Genomic DNA, 15,352 nt, shown 5'->3' on the forward strand with positions numbered 1-15,352 from the left:
ATTCATTAAATTGTTACTCAAAATGAATTACTCCATAAAACATCGATTTCAATGAATATAGCATAGCTTAAATGATCCACAACTTTTTAAAGAAAAATTATGGGTCCGTCCATGATCAAATTGGTCTACTCAACGTGGAATAATTATTAGTACTTTTAATTCGAACTAACATAGGTTTACAATATCTTAAAATTTGAAAAGTGCAATTCTAAATTCAACAAAGGTGGCTGAATCTATTCTCATAGAAAAAATAATGTTTAATACGGATGATTAGATACTAAGCTCTTGCTTCAAAGAAAAGTTAACCAAAAATTTAATTAAATGCTGTACTATTATGATTGGACTGAATTTGACAGGAATTCCAAATCATCAAAATCAGAGAAAAAAGAAAAAAATAAAAAATATGCAACATTCATCATTATTTGAAATTAATTGGTCCACATGGAGTCGTCTCTAATTCTGGATTATGACAAATCGAAAATATATGAACGTAAATATATTTAGTTCTGTAATTAGACTACTAATCTAACAAAGCCAAATAATCGTATTACCTTGTATATAGGCTGTAGCATAATCCTACAACCTGCAATACCTAAAAATACAATGTCTCAAGAAGTATATTTAGATTGAATAAATGATAGTTTCCTGCAATTCTGTTTAATAAATCTAGGCAAACACAAATTATATGATTGCGAGCTTTGAAATTATTCCTCCAAACACAAACTTCAATATATACAAAAGAAAAAAAAAGGAGAAAAAAATTGGATTGCTCTTGTGAAATAACTAACAGTACGGGTTCGAATTCGCAATCCCTAATTTTTGAGATAAAAAATAGAATCTACGGCAAAAACCTACTGACGTGATTTTCAGGCGGCAGATTGCCGCATTTCTGGCAGCGCGCCACCACCAGAATCTGGCGGTAGGACGGGCACGAGGAGTGCGATCCGAGCCACGTGTCGATGCATCCGACGTGGAATCCGTGGCCGCACTGCGGCAGCACGCGGATTTCCTCGCCGGCGACGAACTCCGCCAGGCAAATGGCGCAGTCGGAGAGCTTCCCGGCCTGCTCCGCGTCCTCGCCGTAGGTCTGCTTCGGCAGCGACTTCAGCACCTTCTTCTTCAGGCCTTTGTTGGCGCCCGACCTCCGCGGATGCGGATGCGACGGCGGCGCCGAGAGCCGCCGGATCCACGCGCACCGTGCCACGGCGACGAGCCCGAGCACGCAGATTAGGGCGCAGAGGAGCGCCGCCAGGATTACCACGAAGTCGGAGTCCAGAGTTTCCACCGGCGGAGGGGGGTTTTCGACGGCGACGGCGGTGAGCTTTCGCCGCCGAGCTTCCGTGAACGGGCGCTCATGTAGAGAGAGAGAGAGGGGAGAGAGAGAGAGTGTTTGCTCTGCTTTTGAGTATTGATTTTAATTTTTAGTAAGTTTTGAGCTGAAACTTATGCTTCTTTTTGTAGTTACTAGTTTATTTTAGTTTAATTAACTATTTCATCTATCCCCGATTAAGAGTCACACTTTAACTGGACACGGATTTTAAAAAATGTAAAGAAAAAATTGATTGAAAAAATTAGTAGATGTGAGACCTACTTTTTTATATTAGGTTTATAATAAAATGCGAGTGAAGTGAGTTAGTGAAATGTGGGACCTACTTACAATTTATTGTAAAAATGAAGTGGGGGACGGACCGAAATTGAAAAGTGTGACTCTTAATTGGGGACGGAGGGAGTAACATTTTAAAGTGAGAAATGCTGTTAATACAAGGGTGTTTCTGCAATTTCTGTCAAATTTAATTGATTAATTGATTTATAAGCTTTATATACATAGGTGGCTGAAAATAGGCTAGCATATAGAAAAATTAAAAATAACAACACTACTAGTTTTGTGAATAATGGTACATCTGATGGTACCAAGCTATGTTTCTCCATCTCAATCATTCAAGTAATAATTATGTCAGGAAGGAAGCATTTCACTCTCCAAAGCAACACCAATATTCAAACTAAATTAATTTCTTGACTCATTTTTTATTTTTCCATACTATCGTTTTATTTATTTATTGGAAGATATTTTGCTTAGTGAATACGAATAATAATATAATAAAGAAATAAAATTCCATAATCTGTGGACTAGGCTTAATTTGTACCACTTTTGAGGCGTAGTTGGGTATAAATCACATGATTAATGGTCAAGAATAATATGCTTCCTACTAAACTAATGTTTTAGAGTAAAAGCACTTAGCTTTTACAAGCTTTTGTAAAACTCAAGTTTGTCAAAGAATTTCCCAACATACTTCATTTCAGCAATTATTTGCTAAGTTAAATAATCATTCAGAGGGAGAGACATGACTTAATAAAAAGGAGAAATATGAATTCGATCTTATTCAATCACAATGTCACCTCTTATCGAGTGAAGAGTCTTATCAACTAATCCAAAATAGAACTAGCTCGTCTAATCTAGTTCAAATTTTCGTTCTATTTTTCTTTTTGAATTGTCCCATTAAAAATAAAACATTTCCTAAATAGTTCCAAATATCATGCATTAACTATATTTCCAATATCCATAAAAAATGAAATTAAGTAACTTTTGTCTGGGCCACTTTTGAATTATTTTAGCCAACTATATAGAGCGATTGTCACATTTTACATGAAGGTGTAATAAATCTCCATCAGTATTAACAAATAAAATGAGATAAAGAAGAAAAAACTCCCGATATCTTTCAGTCCACCTGTAATAATTCTTATACAAGAAAGCAACATATATAAATATCAACATCAATATTAATATAATTATTAATACAAATATCACAAAAAATATCGAAACAAATTAAAGGTGCAAAAGAAAATATCAAAATACTTATTTGCTATGTCACTTTGTTTAAACATTGTACCTTGTCACACACACATACACAGGTTCGTTACACTTTATGATCTGAATTTTAAATTGACTTACAAAATGATATTTTCGAATATTCTAAGTTCGAAACTTTTAATTTGCTATTTTCACCACTATTTTTAAAGATTAGGTTACTTTTGCAACTCAGCCCAAAAGTTGGACGACAAAGTGTTAATTCTATAAATGAGATTAATTGTTAATGAAGGGTATAAGCATATTATATAGAGAGTACTACATGGTTTGCTAAAAACATATGATAGTGATAGACTGGTATTAGTTTTATTGATTCTATACATTAATTAATTAACACAGTTACTGAGGTAAAAATGCAACTTAAAAATGAATAAATTACTCCCACGGAATTGACAGATATTTTTTCAGACATTATTTCGATTGACGAGAAAGTATAAATAACTGCCTACTTAATTTTGTCATTCTATGAAAAATGAAAACTTACTTATATGTTGCAATATAAAGTTGTAAGAGAGGGATTTCAGATATTGAAGTGCAAGAACAATAAACTTTGCGATCAAATAAATTAATCTATATCAATGGTATTTTTATAATTTATATACTACTATAATATATTTATATCTAAAAGGCATTATAATAAACAATCACGGTTTTAGATATAAAAAAACACAATTTACAATTTTTATAGATTCATTCTCTATACACATATCAAATATAACAGTTATGCACATACTTCATCTAATTATTACACATATTAATACGATGATAATGTAATAAGTGGAAAATTTTGCACTTGCATGATACGATTTTTGTAATAATGGAGTGCTCATTTCAGTTGGAAGAAGAAGGCAGAGTTCGGTAAGCTCGGCTTTGAGCTGGAACTAGCCGAGAAGAAGAAGGCAGAAGAAGGAAGCTCGGCTTTGAGCTGGAACTAGCCGAGAAGGGAGTTCGGTTGTGAGCCGAGAAGGGAGTTCGGTCTTGAGCCGAGAAAGGAGTTCGGTCTTGAGCCGAGAAGGGAGTTCGGTCTTGAGCCGAGAAGGAAGAAGCAACCTAGAGAAACTAGCCGTTGGAGCAGCAGTTAGTTAGCTGAGATGTAGCGGTTATTCTTCTTGTTTTCTTGATCCTTGTTGTAGTTAGTTAGTAGCAGTTGCTACTTGATTGTAGAGCTTTAAATAGCTCATAAACCGTGTATGTAGTTAGTAGTTTAATCAATAAAGAGTTTTCCAGTTTCTCTCCAAGATTATCATCTTCAATACTCAAAGTGTGAGTGTGTGTGTGTTTCTGCATTGTGTGATCTCATACAACAGTGAGTGTGTGTGTGATCTTCTTGAGTGTGTGAAAGCCTTGTGTGTGCAAATCCCAACAAGTGGCGCCGTCTGTGGGAAGGGATATTGAAGCTGATTTGCAGAGGATCAAACGGTTTCAGAGATGGCAGCAAGGCTTGATGCAGAAAAGTTCACAGGCAAGAATGATTATAGCCTGTGGAAGATGAAGATGAAGGCGGTTTTGATTCAACAAGGCTTGGCCGCAGTTCTTGCAAAACCAGAGGAGAAAGGAAAGGCTCCAGTGCTTGATGATAAAGCTCAGGCAAAGATGGAGGAGATGCAGCTCAAGGCACATTCTGCAGTGATTCTGTGCCTTGGAGATAAGGTCTTGAAGGATGTTCAAGAAGCCAAGACTGCGGTGGAGATCTTGGACAAGTTGGATGAAGTTTACTTGGCCAAATCCTTGGCTAACCGGCTGTATCTCAAGAAGAGGCTGTATGCCTATAGTTTTTCTGGAGATAGGTCCATCATTGAGCAGCTAGAGGAGTTCAACAAGATCATTGATGACCTGGGATCTGTTGATGTCAAGATTTCAGATGAGGATAAGGCCATTCTCACATTGAATGCCTTGCCTAGCTCGTATGACCAGTTAAGTGATGCAATTATCTATGGAAGAGATAAACCTATCACCTATGCAGAAGTCTATTCAGCCTTGATGGCCAAAGAACTCCAGAAGACTGCCAACAGAGGCTCTGCAAGCTCCAATGTTCAAGCTGCAGAGGCCTTGAATGTGAAGAAGTTCAAGAAGCAGAACTTCAAGAAGAAGTTTGAGGGCCCTAAACCCTCAAGTTCTGATGCTCAGAAGGAAACCAGAGCTTGCTATTGGTGCAAGAAACCTGGACATTTGAAGAAAAATTGTCATGCATGGAAGAGAAAGATGGCCTCTGAGGGACACAACCAATCTGATTGTGTGGAGAGTGCTGATCCCCCGGCTCAACTTATGAATATTAGTGACAGTGGGGTCAGTCACAGGTGGATAATGGACTCGGGGTGCAGCTTCCATATGTGCCCCAATAGAAGCTGGTTTCATGACCTTCAAGAAGCATCGGGTACGGTTGTTCTTGGAAATAATCATACTTGTCAGATAAAAGGGATAGGGAAGGTGAAGCTAAGCCTACAAGATGGCTCTGTGAAGATCCTGACTGGGGTGAGGTATATTCCAGAAGTGAAGAGGAACCTCATCTCATTGGGAATGCTGGAGCAGAGGGGGTTCACTATATTAATGAGTCAAGGAAAATTGTTTGTGAAATCTGGAGATGCAGTGATGATGGAGGCTGACAGAGAGCATATTCTCTATTATTTGAAGGCTAAGGCTGTTGATGGAGAAAGCAATGCTGTGTCAGATGATTCCCTAATGCTATGGCACAAGAGGCTGGGCCATCCAGCAGAAGGAAGCTTGAAAGAACTCATCAAGAAGGGCCTGATCTCTGGAGATTTCAACAAGATGGACCCCTGTGAGCAGTGTATACTTGGAAAAGCAAAGAAGGCACCCTATCCTACAGGTATTCACTCTTCTACAGCCCCTTTAGATTACATACATAGTGATCTTTGGGGGCCTTCACCGGTGTGTTCAATTGGTGGAGGAAAGTATTATCTAGCTATCATTGATGACTATACAAGGTAGTTGTGGGTATATATTCTTAAGGAAAAATCTGAAACACTCACTAAGTTCAAGATATGGTGTAAGGAGGTGGAGCTAGAGAAAGGAAGGAGTGTTAAATGTTTAAGGACTGACAATGGCTTGGAATTCTTGTCTGCTGAATTTGATATATTTTGCAAAGAGAAGGGTATGAAGAGGCACCGTACTGTTCCTGGTAATCCCCAGCAAAATGGTGTTGTGGAGAGGATGAATAGGACTATCCTAGAGAGGGTGAGGTGCCTGCTTCTTGGTTCTGGTTTGAGCAGCAGGTTCTGGGGAGAGGCGGTGTATACAGCAGCCTATCTCATCAATAAATGCCCATCTACTGCCCTGAAATCTGAAACTCCTGATTACATGTGGTATGGAGCTCATAGTGACTACTCAAAATACAAGGTGTTTGGGTGTGCAGCCTATGCTCATGCTAGGCAAAGTAAGCTTGAAGCTAGGGCTCTGAAATGTATCTTGCTGGGATATCAGAGGGGTGTTAAGGGGTATAGGCTCTGGTGTATTGAGCCTGGTAGGCAGAAGGTGGTGGTGAGTAGGGATGTGGTGTTCTTGGAGGATCAGATGCCCTACTTGAAAGATAAGCTGGACTCCAGTGACTCCAGTGAAGTTGAGAGTGATTTCTTCAAGGTGGAGCCTATGGGAGTTGGCCTAGGAGCAGGTGGAGTCACTGACTCAGAAAATGAACCTGATCCAGAGGGTGATGGTGCTCCAGCTCAAGGTAGAAGAAATGATGAGCCCACAGCAGATCCTACCAGAGAGTACCAGATTGCAAGAGATAGGGGAAGGAGAAATGCAAAGCCTCCTGAGAAATTTGCAGATATGGTCTATTATGCACTGTGTGCTGCTGAGAGTATTGATATTGCTGATCCTCTCACCTATAAAGAGGCCATGAGAAGCAAAGACAGAGAGAGATGGATAGAGGCCATGAATGAAGAAATAGAGTCTTTACTCAAGAACAAAACCTGGATTTTGGTGGACAAATCCAAGCTGAATACAGATGGAAAGGAGAGGAAGCTGATCAGTTGCAAGTGGTTGTTTAAAAAGAAGGTGATTAAGATTAACACCTTGCACAATCCGGCTGACATGCTAACAAAGTCTCTAGGTAGAGACAAGTTTGATCATTGCAAGAAGTTGATCAATGTTTGTGCAAGAACTGAGATGAGCCCTCAGGTGGAGAATTGTAATAATGGAGTGCTCATTTCAGTTGGAAGAAGAAGGCAGAGTTCGGTAAGCTCGGCTTTGAGCTGGAACTAGCCGAGAAGAAGAAGGCAGAAGAAGGAAGCTCGGCTTTGAGCTGGAACTAGCCGAGAAGGGAGTTCGGTTGTGAGCCGAGAAGGGAGTTCGGTCTTGAGCCGAGAAGGGAGTTCGGTCTTGAGCCGAGAAGGGAGTTCGGTCTTGAGCCGAGAAGGAAGAAGCAACCTAGAGAAACTAGCCGTTGGAGCAGCAGTTAGTTAGCTGAGATGTAGCGGTTATTCTTCTTGTTTTCTTGATCCTTGTTGTAGTTAGTTAGTAGCAGTTGCTACTTGATTGTAGAGCTTTAAATAGCTCATAAACCGTGTATGTAGTTAGTAGTTTAATCAATAAAGAGTTTTCCAGTTTCTCTCCAAGATTATCATCTTCAATACTCAAAGTGTGAGTGTGTGTGTTTCTGCATTGTGTGATCTCATACAACAGTGAGTGTGTGTGTGATCTTCTTGAGTGTGTGAAAGCCTTGTGTGTGCAAATCCCAACAAAAAATAAAATACAGGACATATACTATGATATTTATCTCAAGTTTGACGGGCGCCAAGAAATATTAGGTACATGAATGAAAAGAAAAAGAAGTGAAAAGAAAAAGATAAAGGTTACACCAAAATCTCAACTGCAAATAGGATTAAAATCAGTTGTCAATACTTATCCTCATCTCCTTTTCTTTGTGTCTTATCCATTGAAATGTGAACATATGCATACACAGCTTTATATGCATTAACTCAGATTTCCTTTCTCTATTTTTGTCTTTTTCCAGAATATAAACACATATACACACACACTTATCAATAGATAGATACTCATTTTCACTGCGCACTGTTTTGGACACATCACATGCACATGTTCAAGGTTATAATGAATTGCTAATGAATTGAAGATAAAGAACGAAAGTGAACACCAACTCCGACGGATTAGGACAAAGCTGCCTCATTTTTTGGCAATAGTTCGGGAACATTATATTTAGGACAATGGAGAGCGGTGCATGTTTTTTCTCTAAAAAATTAGTTGAAAAAAGTTGAGATATTTGATTAATTGTGAAAAAAAGGAATAATATATAGTCGTTTCATGGAGAAGTACCTAAAATTAGATTCTAAAAGTGGACCAAACCAACACATGGGAAAAAGAAGAGTTGGGATTAATGCTTCAATAAAAGAAGCCTTTGATATTAGTCTCGTCTCCCATAGAGGAGACTAGAGTTGGTGTGGTGTGACAGTGAGATGAAAGTGAGACTCCATTTTCAAATATTTTTAAAAAAAGGATTTATTCTTCTTTTTCTTCAAATTAAAGCAGATAATAACAATGATTTCATCATCTTAGTTTATAACTTCATGTAATGTGTAAACTTTTTGTCTTAGTCATACTTTTTAAGGTAACAATCTCTAGCAACTAGAATTTCTGAAACCTTAATTACACAAGTCAATTCATAAAGCAGTAAAGCATATATGCCATAGAAATACTCGACTATAGTAGCCTAAACTCGGACCGGCCCTAAATTTGGAACCAGAAACCAAAACAACTAGTTGAGTCAGGATCGACCTAATTTGTCAGCTCTAGCTACCAGTAAAAGTTATGTGGCCCCTAACACGAAAAGTTGTGATGATAATTAAATGATTGAAGCATACGATTATAAATTCGACTTTTTAACGTCTATACGTATCTTAAAACCTAAAAACTAACTTAGTTTAATAATCACACAAAATTTGAATACCTAAATTCTTTGTGTGAAAATTTTGATGCTATATTGGTAAGAAAGATACTCATCCATGTGCATGTTGGAGACACGTTCTTTCAATATGATGCCAAAGAAATCTCTTTAAACACTACCCCTCCAACTAAAAGAACAAATTGATAAAAGTTGGTATAGTGGAAGAAAAAGACGACCCAAAACAAAGTTGTTTTACAAGTATTTTATATTTTGTCAAAAAATTCACTTCTACCAACTTTTGTATTGAGTCGATTCCCTCCTATTGAAATATTTATCTTACCTAAATCCCATAATTAAATACTCTACTTTTTTTACGATTTTATTGCTAATAAATAGTAGAAATAGAATCTTAACACAATAACACAGCCAAGAACTGAGACAAATGAGATTATATATTATCAACTTATATTAAAAAATGATATATCAATCCAAAGCACAGCTTTATATCATCCAAAAGCGCAACTTTATCATTCCTAATCATCGGCGAAAATTACGTACTTGGCCCATGATTGGCATATCTCTCTCTCATTAGAAAATTTACCATATATTTTTAGAAAATTGTCTTACAAAAATAAATTCAGGGTTGAATCTGTTCAAGATAACACCTACAATCATATGTAGCTAAAACAATCCAAATGAAAGATCATAGCTATCACATTCCATCTTAAAGGTCATACCTCACAGTCCATCTTCGATTCTGATCAATGTTGAACGTCCAATTGTTTTCGCGAACTTGCATATATAGAATCTGCAACCATAAGCAAAGAGTTACTAAAAAGTCACGTAGCAGCATATGTCACAAAGAGCTCGACTTAGTGAAGTAATGCGATTCAAGAACGCCTCTCAAAGAGCAAACAAACCTTATCAATAACATTGTATCCCAACTTGATGCGTACATCCTGGTCCTTTTTTACATCAAAGATGCTCCAAACAAGCTCGGTAGCAGCAGAATAATCAATCTGTCCAGAAGAAATATCAAGAATCATGGAAATAGCGTGCTAGGCTAGTGAGAATAAGACTAACCTGCTTCAATTCCTTATTGATATTAGAACGACCCTTAACATTGAAGCTAAGCAATCCATCGCCAGTCACGGGAAATGTCTTCTTCCCACGTATGTGGTAGTGCACTTTATCCCGCTTATTGTACCAAACTCCTATACCAAGGCTAGCTGATAACTACATAGGTAGGGGAAGCATGTCAAACTCGATCGCCTCATTGAAGAATCAAGACTTATATATCTCTTAGGATGAGGAAGAAAACAACTACAATCACTCTTCTCAATTAAAGAACAATCCCCTGAATTTCGTAATACATTCCCAATTTTCTTATGCACAAAACGGAGCTAAATTCTTTTCCACGAACTAGTTACCTATTCAGCTGAAAAGTTGAATCAATCTAACCAATTGGAAAACATGAAACAGACACATACCCTAGGATGGAAGTGTCTAAGCATTCCGTTCACGAAGGTAGGAGCTCCAAGCTTCGTGTCGAGCTCCCCTTGAAGCTGCCAATCGGAAGAAACACAATCGAACTAATAGTTTAGTACAAACATACAAAAGCACAAGTATCTAATCAAACAAGTGAAAGAGCCAGCAACCGTTTCCAAATTATGATGAGAAACAAGAATTCACACCATTTAATAACAACATTGCTCGATTTCGTACACATCCCTTCATTTCCACCTTATCTCTTACTAAACAAAACATTCACAAACCCATCCAATTCCCAAAATAGTATATCGCTTAACTCAAAATTCTCCAAAACGTCATTTTATACTCGAATTTGAGCTACTGTACTACTAGCAACATCCTAATCAACATGTAAAACTAAAAAGTTCAAAAAACAGACATAAGTAAGTAAGCAAACACGATTGAAAAAGAGAGAATGAATTTCAACCTGGAAGACGGAGTTGGGGGAAATGAAGATTTTTTCCTTAGCATGAATCCGGAGGGACTTGGAATCTCCACCATACCTAAACGAAGTTTCCATTTCTGAATCAAACAAAATGATAATATTGAATCTCTCTAGCTCTAGGGTTTGGTTGCAGCTATCAAACCACTGAAAGCTAATGGATATGGCGGAAATCGCAACGATTTAAGCGTCTTATGCCACGAAAACTTGTTTAACGACTTCAACTACAGTCAAAATAAATATTTCAATTAATAGAAAATTTGCTTAAGTTATAGTAAAATAAATCTAGTACTATGTCCTATGAGAATATATTTTGAATTTGCTATGATCGATTGGAGATTTTTATTAAGTCCTTACAATCGAAGATGATTCAATTTCTTTTTTCATTTGTTCCCAATCAAAATGATTTATTACGAAAAATAAAAACACTTTATCTCTCATTTGCTTTACTCTCTTAACTTAATACACAAAATAAAATTACATCCACTCTCATTGAGAAAATACTGATATTATTATCATTAAATACTAGTATTTTTATTCTCATTGAAAATTCTTAAGTTTTAGTTGTATCACATAGATATTTCAGGAATCCAATGTGGATTAATTGCTTAACATTCCAACTCTAATTTTACATGGAAATATTGAGATTTCAAGCGACTAATAGTATTATACCATGGAGTAATTTTACATGGAAATATTGAGATTTCAAGCGACAAATAGTATTATACTATGGAGTACTATTTTACTTGAATAAAAGATGAAAACCAAATGCAGGAATGTCGCACAAATCATGTTCATATATAAAGCTCAACTCAAAATAAATGTAGATACTTATCTCTAAGTCGCAACAAAACTTCAAATAAAACGAAAGTTAAAGAGTGAAATATGTCTACCACCTATTAAGTTATATTTCCATCCTACATTATATCTCATCGATTACTTCAAGAAGATCATCAACTTCCTGTCTCAAGAGTGTGATTTTCTGCTGAACGGCAGCCACGCGGTTGTCAATGTCCCGACCACCGGATTTCTTCTCGTACGAATCAACGACCATGGAGTGTTTCAGCATCAACTTCTCTTGCAGTTCCCTCTCCTTGAGTACCAATTCGTCCACCTATATATGAATAGGATGAGCAGATAAGAATGTAAGATGACAGAAAGTCGTGCCAATCGGGATCTGTTGCGTGTTCGTTTGCTTATAATTCCGGGAAGTTAACAGTTTTATTAACTATAGCAGCAGTTAAGAGATGAAACCACAATACCTTGGGCGTTATTTGAAGCGCCAGAGGAGAAGATTGCAAGAACGACAACAGGGGTTTCAACTCCTTCGTTAGCTCCTTAAGAAAAGCGTCTGCAGTTTTGCGTGCTGCTTTGCAAGCCTGGACGTCGCCTGTCCTTGAAAGGTCACGTAGAGAAGCTTCTAGCTTGTCGTGAATGACCAATACACGGTTCATGATATTTTGGAACTGCTGGATTGCAGTTTGGACCTGTGAAATTCAATAAATCAGCTAATAGTCTAAGGATAGGCGATCTCTATATATGGACATACCTCATCCCACTGAAGTTTTGCTATATAAGAAGGTGAAGACTTTGAGATTGTGAAGTCAGCATGCACATATGCTATACACGCGACGAAAAAGAGGAAAAACCCAAAAACCAGCATTAATGGCTCTCTAAGGAGAGAGAAAGTGCTGAATCTGTAGTAGACCTGTCCCCATACACAAAAAAAGAAGAAGATCAAGATAATGAGAAACTGAACGAAAGAATTATTCTCATTCGGTGGACACTGAATTAGAAAAAGAGAGCAAATTAAGCGCAAAACTATATGTCCCATGAATTACCTGAAAATTTTGATTATGTTCTGGGACAACGTTTGTCTTTTCCAATACAATGACTGGTCTGCCAGCAATGTCCAGGTGTGAAAGTTTTGTCTGCAGCTCAAGAAACAATATATAAGAACAATTGTAGAGTTACTGCTTGAAATAGGTAGGGAGTCAAACGTAAATTGGTCACACCTCTCGAGTCTCTTTGATAGAAAATGGAGCCACAACAGAAATATCGCTTGATCCCTCTGGCAAAATGACCTGAAATTGTAGAATTATGCTAAATCTCAACCCAAAAGAAGGAAATCAAAAGATACATGAAACCAATTATGACAGAACCCTTTCAACCAATATATTCGTTGTCTCTCACTTCATCCATCCCTCTCCAAACAAAAAACAGGATATTTAAGCAAATAAGTCACAGGAACGTACGTAAAATCAGCAAAAACTCAAAGTCATTCTAAGCCAATTTTATGTTGAAGCACATGAGAAAGCTCAGAAGTCCAAAGTAAAATCAGCTCTTTATGGTAGTCTGGCAACTAGTGCAATCAAAATCATGACAAACAGAAAACTTGATGCATGTCTCAACAAACTTATTTATATGTTAACTTCATGATCATACTTCTTGGATAAACATAAAGTAAGGTCCACAACAGTTATGTAGCATCCAACATCCTGAAGTCCACAATCTAAGATTTATAGAATACCTTCACAAAGAGATTTTCAATGACAATATCATTCATTGGGCAACCAAATGTGATGTCTAGGAAACGTTTTCCCCCTGACTTGAACAAGAAATCTTGAAGTGGCAACCCATATCCAATTGTGAAAGCAGTTCTCCAGCCACCAAACATTGGGTACCGAGGCTCGATTTCAAGAAGTGTCTGCATATCACTAGAATGGTTATCACAACAGGAAATCAAATCAGAGCATTTCAGAGGGAATCGATACCCACCTTTGCTGAATCACTATATACATTAGAAGTAGATATGTTCCCTATCTCATCCCTGTAGTAAATAGAATGAGCTCTTGCTGGTAGTCTAGCGACAAGACTGCTTAATGCTGATGCCCCTCTAACATGCGGTGGCGCTTGATAGTCCAGCCTTCAAAAAATGACAGGAAAGAAAAACATACTTAATGTCCCAAAATGATGGCTAGCTTTAAACATGATGGGTCAGTTTTAAAAAGAGATTCTCCTGATAGAGGGCATTACTATACCTTGAGAACTCCCCCTTAAGCTCAGCACCAGCATGAATGAGATTATAGTTTTCTGTGACTTGCACATTTCCCCAATGGGAAACCTCTATCTCACGTACCAACTCTTGAGCAACGGAAAATGGTTTATTGCTCACAAAGTGAACTAAAATTGTTGGGAGGGAGAAAGAAGGAATATTCTCATAAGGACCGTATTTTATTTCTGAACCAGAAAACTTGGTATTCTCCAATCTTGTATAAGACTCGACTTTTGGCTCAGGTAATTTTACGGTGAGTGACTGGATCTTGACTGCATAAGGAGACAGATAATGTGCACTATCTTGGAAGGCAACCAGCTGAGCATCAGCCTGAGTAATCTTCTCAGGGAATGGGGTCAGTAGATGAGTGAATGCAGCTTTAACCTCCAAAGTCAAGCTTCCTCCTTTACCCAGTTCCTTAGGCAACGAGACAGCATACCATGTCAACGATGAAGGCATCCCTTCAGGATGCGAAACATCAACAGGCAGTCTGTCAGAAGAAGTTTTAATTTTTCCTTTTCCTTCAGTAATTGTCACCGACAGGAAAGCCAAGTTTTTTGCTTGAGTTTCAGAATAGGGCAACAAAACCTTTGATACTGCTTCGGCGCCATTATTTTCTATCTGCTCCAGGATAATACCAGCATTAAGTACCACAATAATGCAAAAAATCAACTTTAAGATAGAATTACAAAAAACATCAATCAAAAAAGGAACCTTGAGTGATGTAGTGAACCGAACTATCTGTGATGATAAATCAATCTGCACCAAAATCAGCAATAATTAGCAACCCGGTAACATAAGTTTCATATATTCAAGCTAACCAAGCCAAATTCAACATTATTCTTTTTCAAGTTCAGCTCATATTGCAGGGACACCAATTCATACTCATATCCAAGTAATGTTACTGCATTTCCCCATTTAATAACTTCCTTCAATTCTCATTAACCACGCTAAAACTCATAAAGACAGTAACTAAAACCCTAGCCAAGAAAGCATTATCAAACCTAGCTCATTCAATTACACAATACCACATCTTCATAAACCCTAGCCATCCCACACACAAAAAAAAAAACAAAAAAAAACCTAAAAACAAAGACAAACAAACAAACAAACAAAAACTTTGAAAAGCAAAGTCTTCCAAAATGAGAACCGAGACCAGAATCTATTAAAAACATAGTGAATCTGCTAGATGGAAAAAAAAAAGAGATAGCAGCGAATGTTACCTGGCGATCCAATTTGGAAATCACGAGATCAGAGCAGCCAGTGGAAAAAAGCGTAAAAAGTCCTAAAACGAAGAGTAGAGCGGGATCGGAACGGAGTCGCTTCATTTCTGCAGTTTCTCTCGCTAAAAGGATTATCACACTGCACTGCACTGCACTTGGAGTAGAAGTGAATCCGGAAATTCAGACGCACTGTGAGTCGCAAGTCAACGTCAAATCAGCTGATCTTACAAACACGATTTCTCTTTCAATAATAATCTTATTTTTCTTTTATTTTTAAAAAGAAATTTGTGTATATTTACATTTAAATCAAAATATTAAATTGTATAAATTCAACTCACGATCAAGTTTGAGCTCAACAACAATACTCACTTGG

The 15,352-nt window shown here is 37.4% G+C and overlaps 2 protein-coding genes and 1 pseudogene across 2 annotated transcripts; all 3 read right to left on the minus strand.

The window, feature by feature from the left end:
* Window positions 1-651: 651 nt before the first annotated feature.
* LOC121763761 lies at window positions 652-1,514 on the minus strand (annotated as a pseudogene).
* A 7,784-nt stretch (window positions 1,515-9,298) lies between these two features.
* Window positions 9,299-10,918, minus strand: LOC121763945 (outer envelope pore protein 21, chloroplastic-like). The gene is made up of 5 exons (XM_042160036.1): window positions 10,687-10,918; window positions 10,220-10,294; window positions 9,813-9,965; window positions 9,650-9,748; window positions 9,299-9,537 (listed from the first exon to the last, which is right to left on the minus strand). The coding sequence occupies exons 1-5, from the start codon at window positions 10,777-10,779 to the stop codon at window positions 9,454-9,456; spliced, it is 504 nt and encodes a 167-aa protein (XP_042015970.1). The 5' UTR covers window positions 10,780-10,918; the 3' UTR covers window positions 9,299-9,453.
* Window positions 10,919-11,478: 560 nt separating this feature from the next.
* Window positions 11,479-15,168, minus strand: LOC121763655 (dolichyl-diphosphooligosaccharide--protein glycosyltransferase subunit 1A-like). Its single transcript, XM_042159720.1, has 10 exons — window positions 14,980-15,168; window positions 14,471-14,515; window positions 13,743-14,377; window positions 13,480-13,627; window positions 13,232-13,408; window positions 12,717-12,785; window positions 12,543-12,632; window positions 12,251-12,409; window positions 11,964-12,188; window positions 11,479-11,815 (listed from the first exon to the last, which is right to left on the minus strand). Exons 1-10 carry the CDS (start codon window positions 15,082-15,084, stop codon window positions 11,624-11,626), a joined length of 1,845 nt encoding a protein of 614 aa, XP_042015654.1. The 5' UTR covers window positions 15,085-15,168; the 3' UTR covers window positions 11,479-11,623.
* Window positions 15,169-15,352: the final 184 nt, after the last annotated feature.

The sequence above is a fragment of the Salvia splendens genome, chromosome 14 (genome assembly GCF_004379255.2).
Source record: "Salvia splendens isolate huo1 chromosome 14, SspV2, whole genome shotgun sequence".
Classification (NCBI taxonomy): domain Eukaryota; kingdom Viridiplantae; phylum Streptophyta; class Magnoliopsida; order Lamiales; family Lamiaceae; genus Salvia; species Salvia splendens.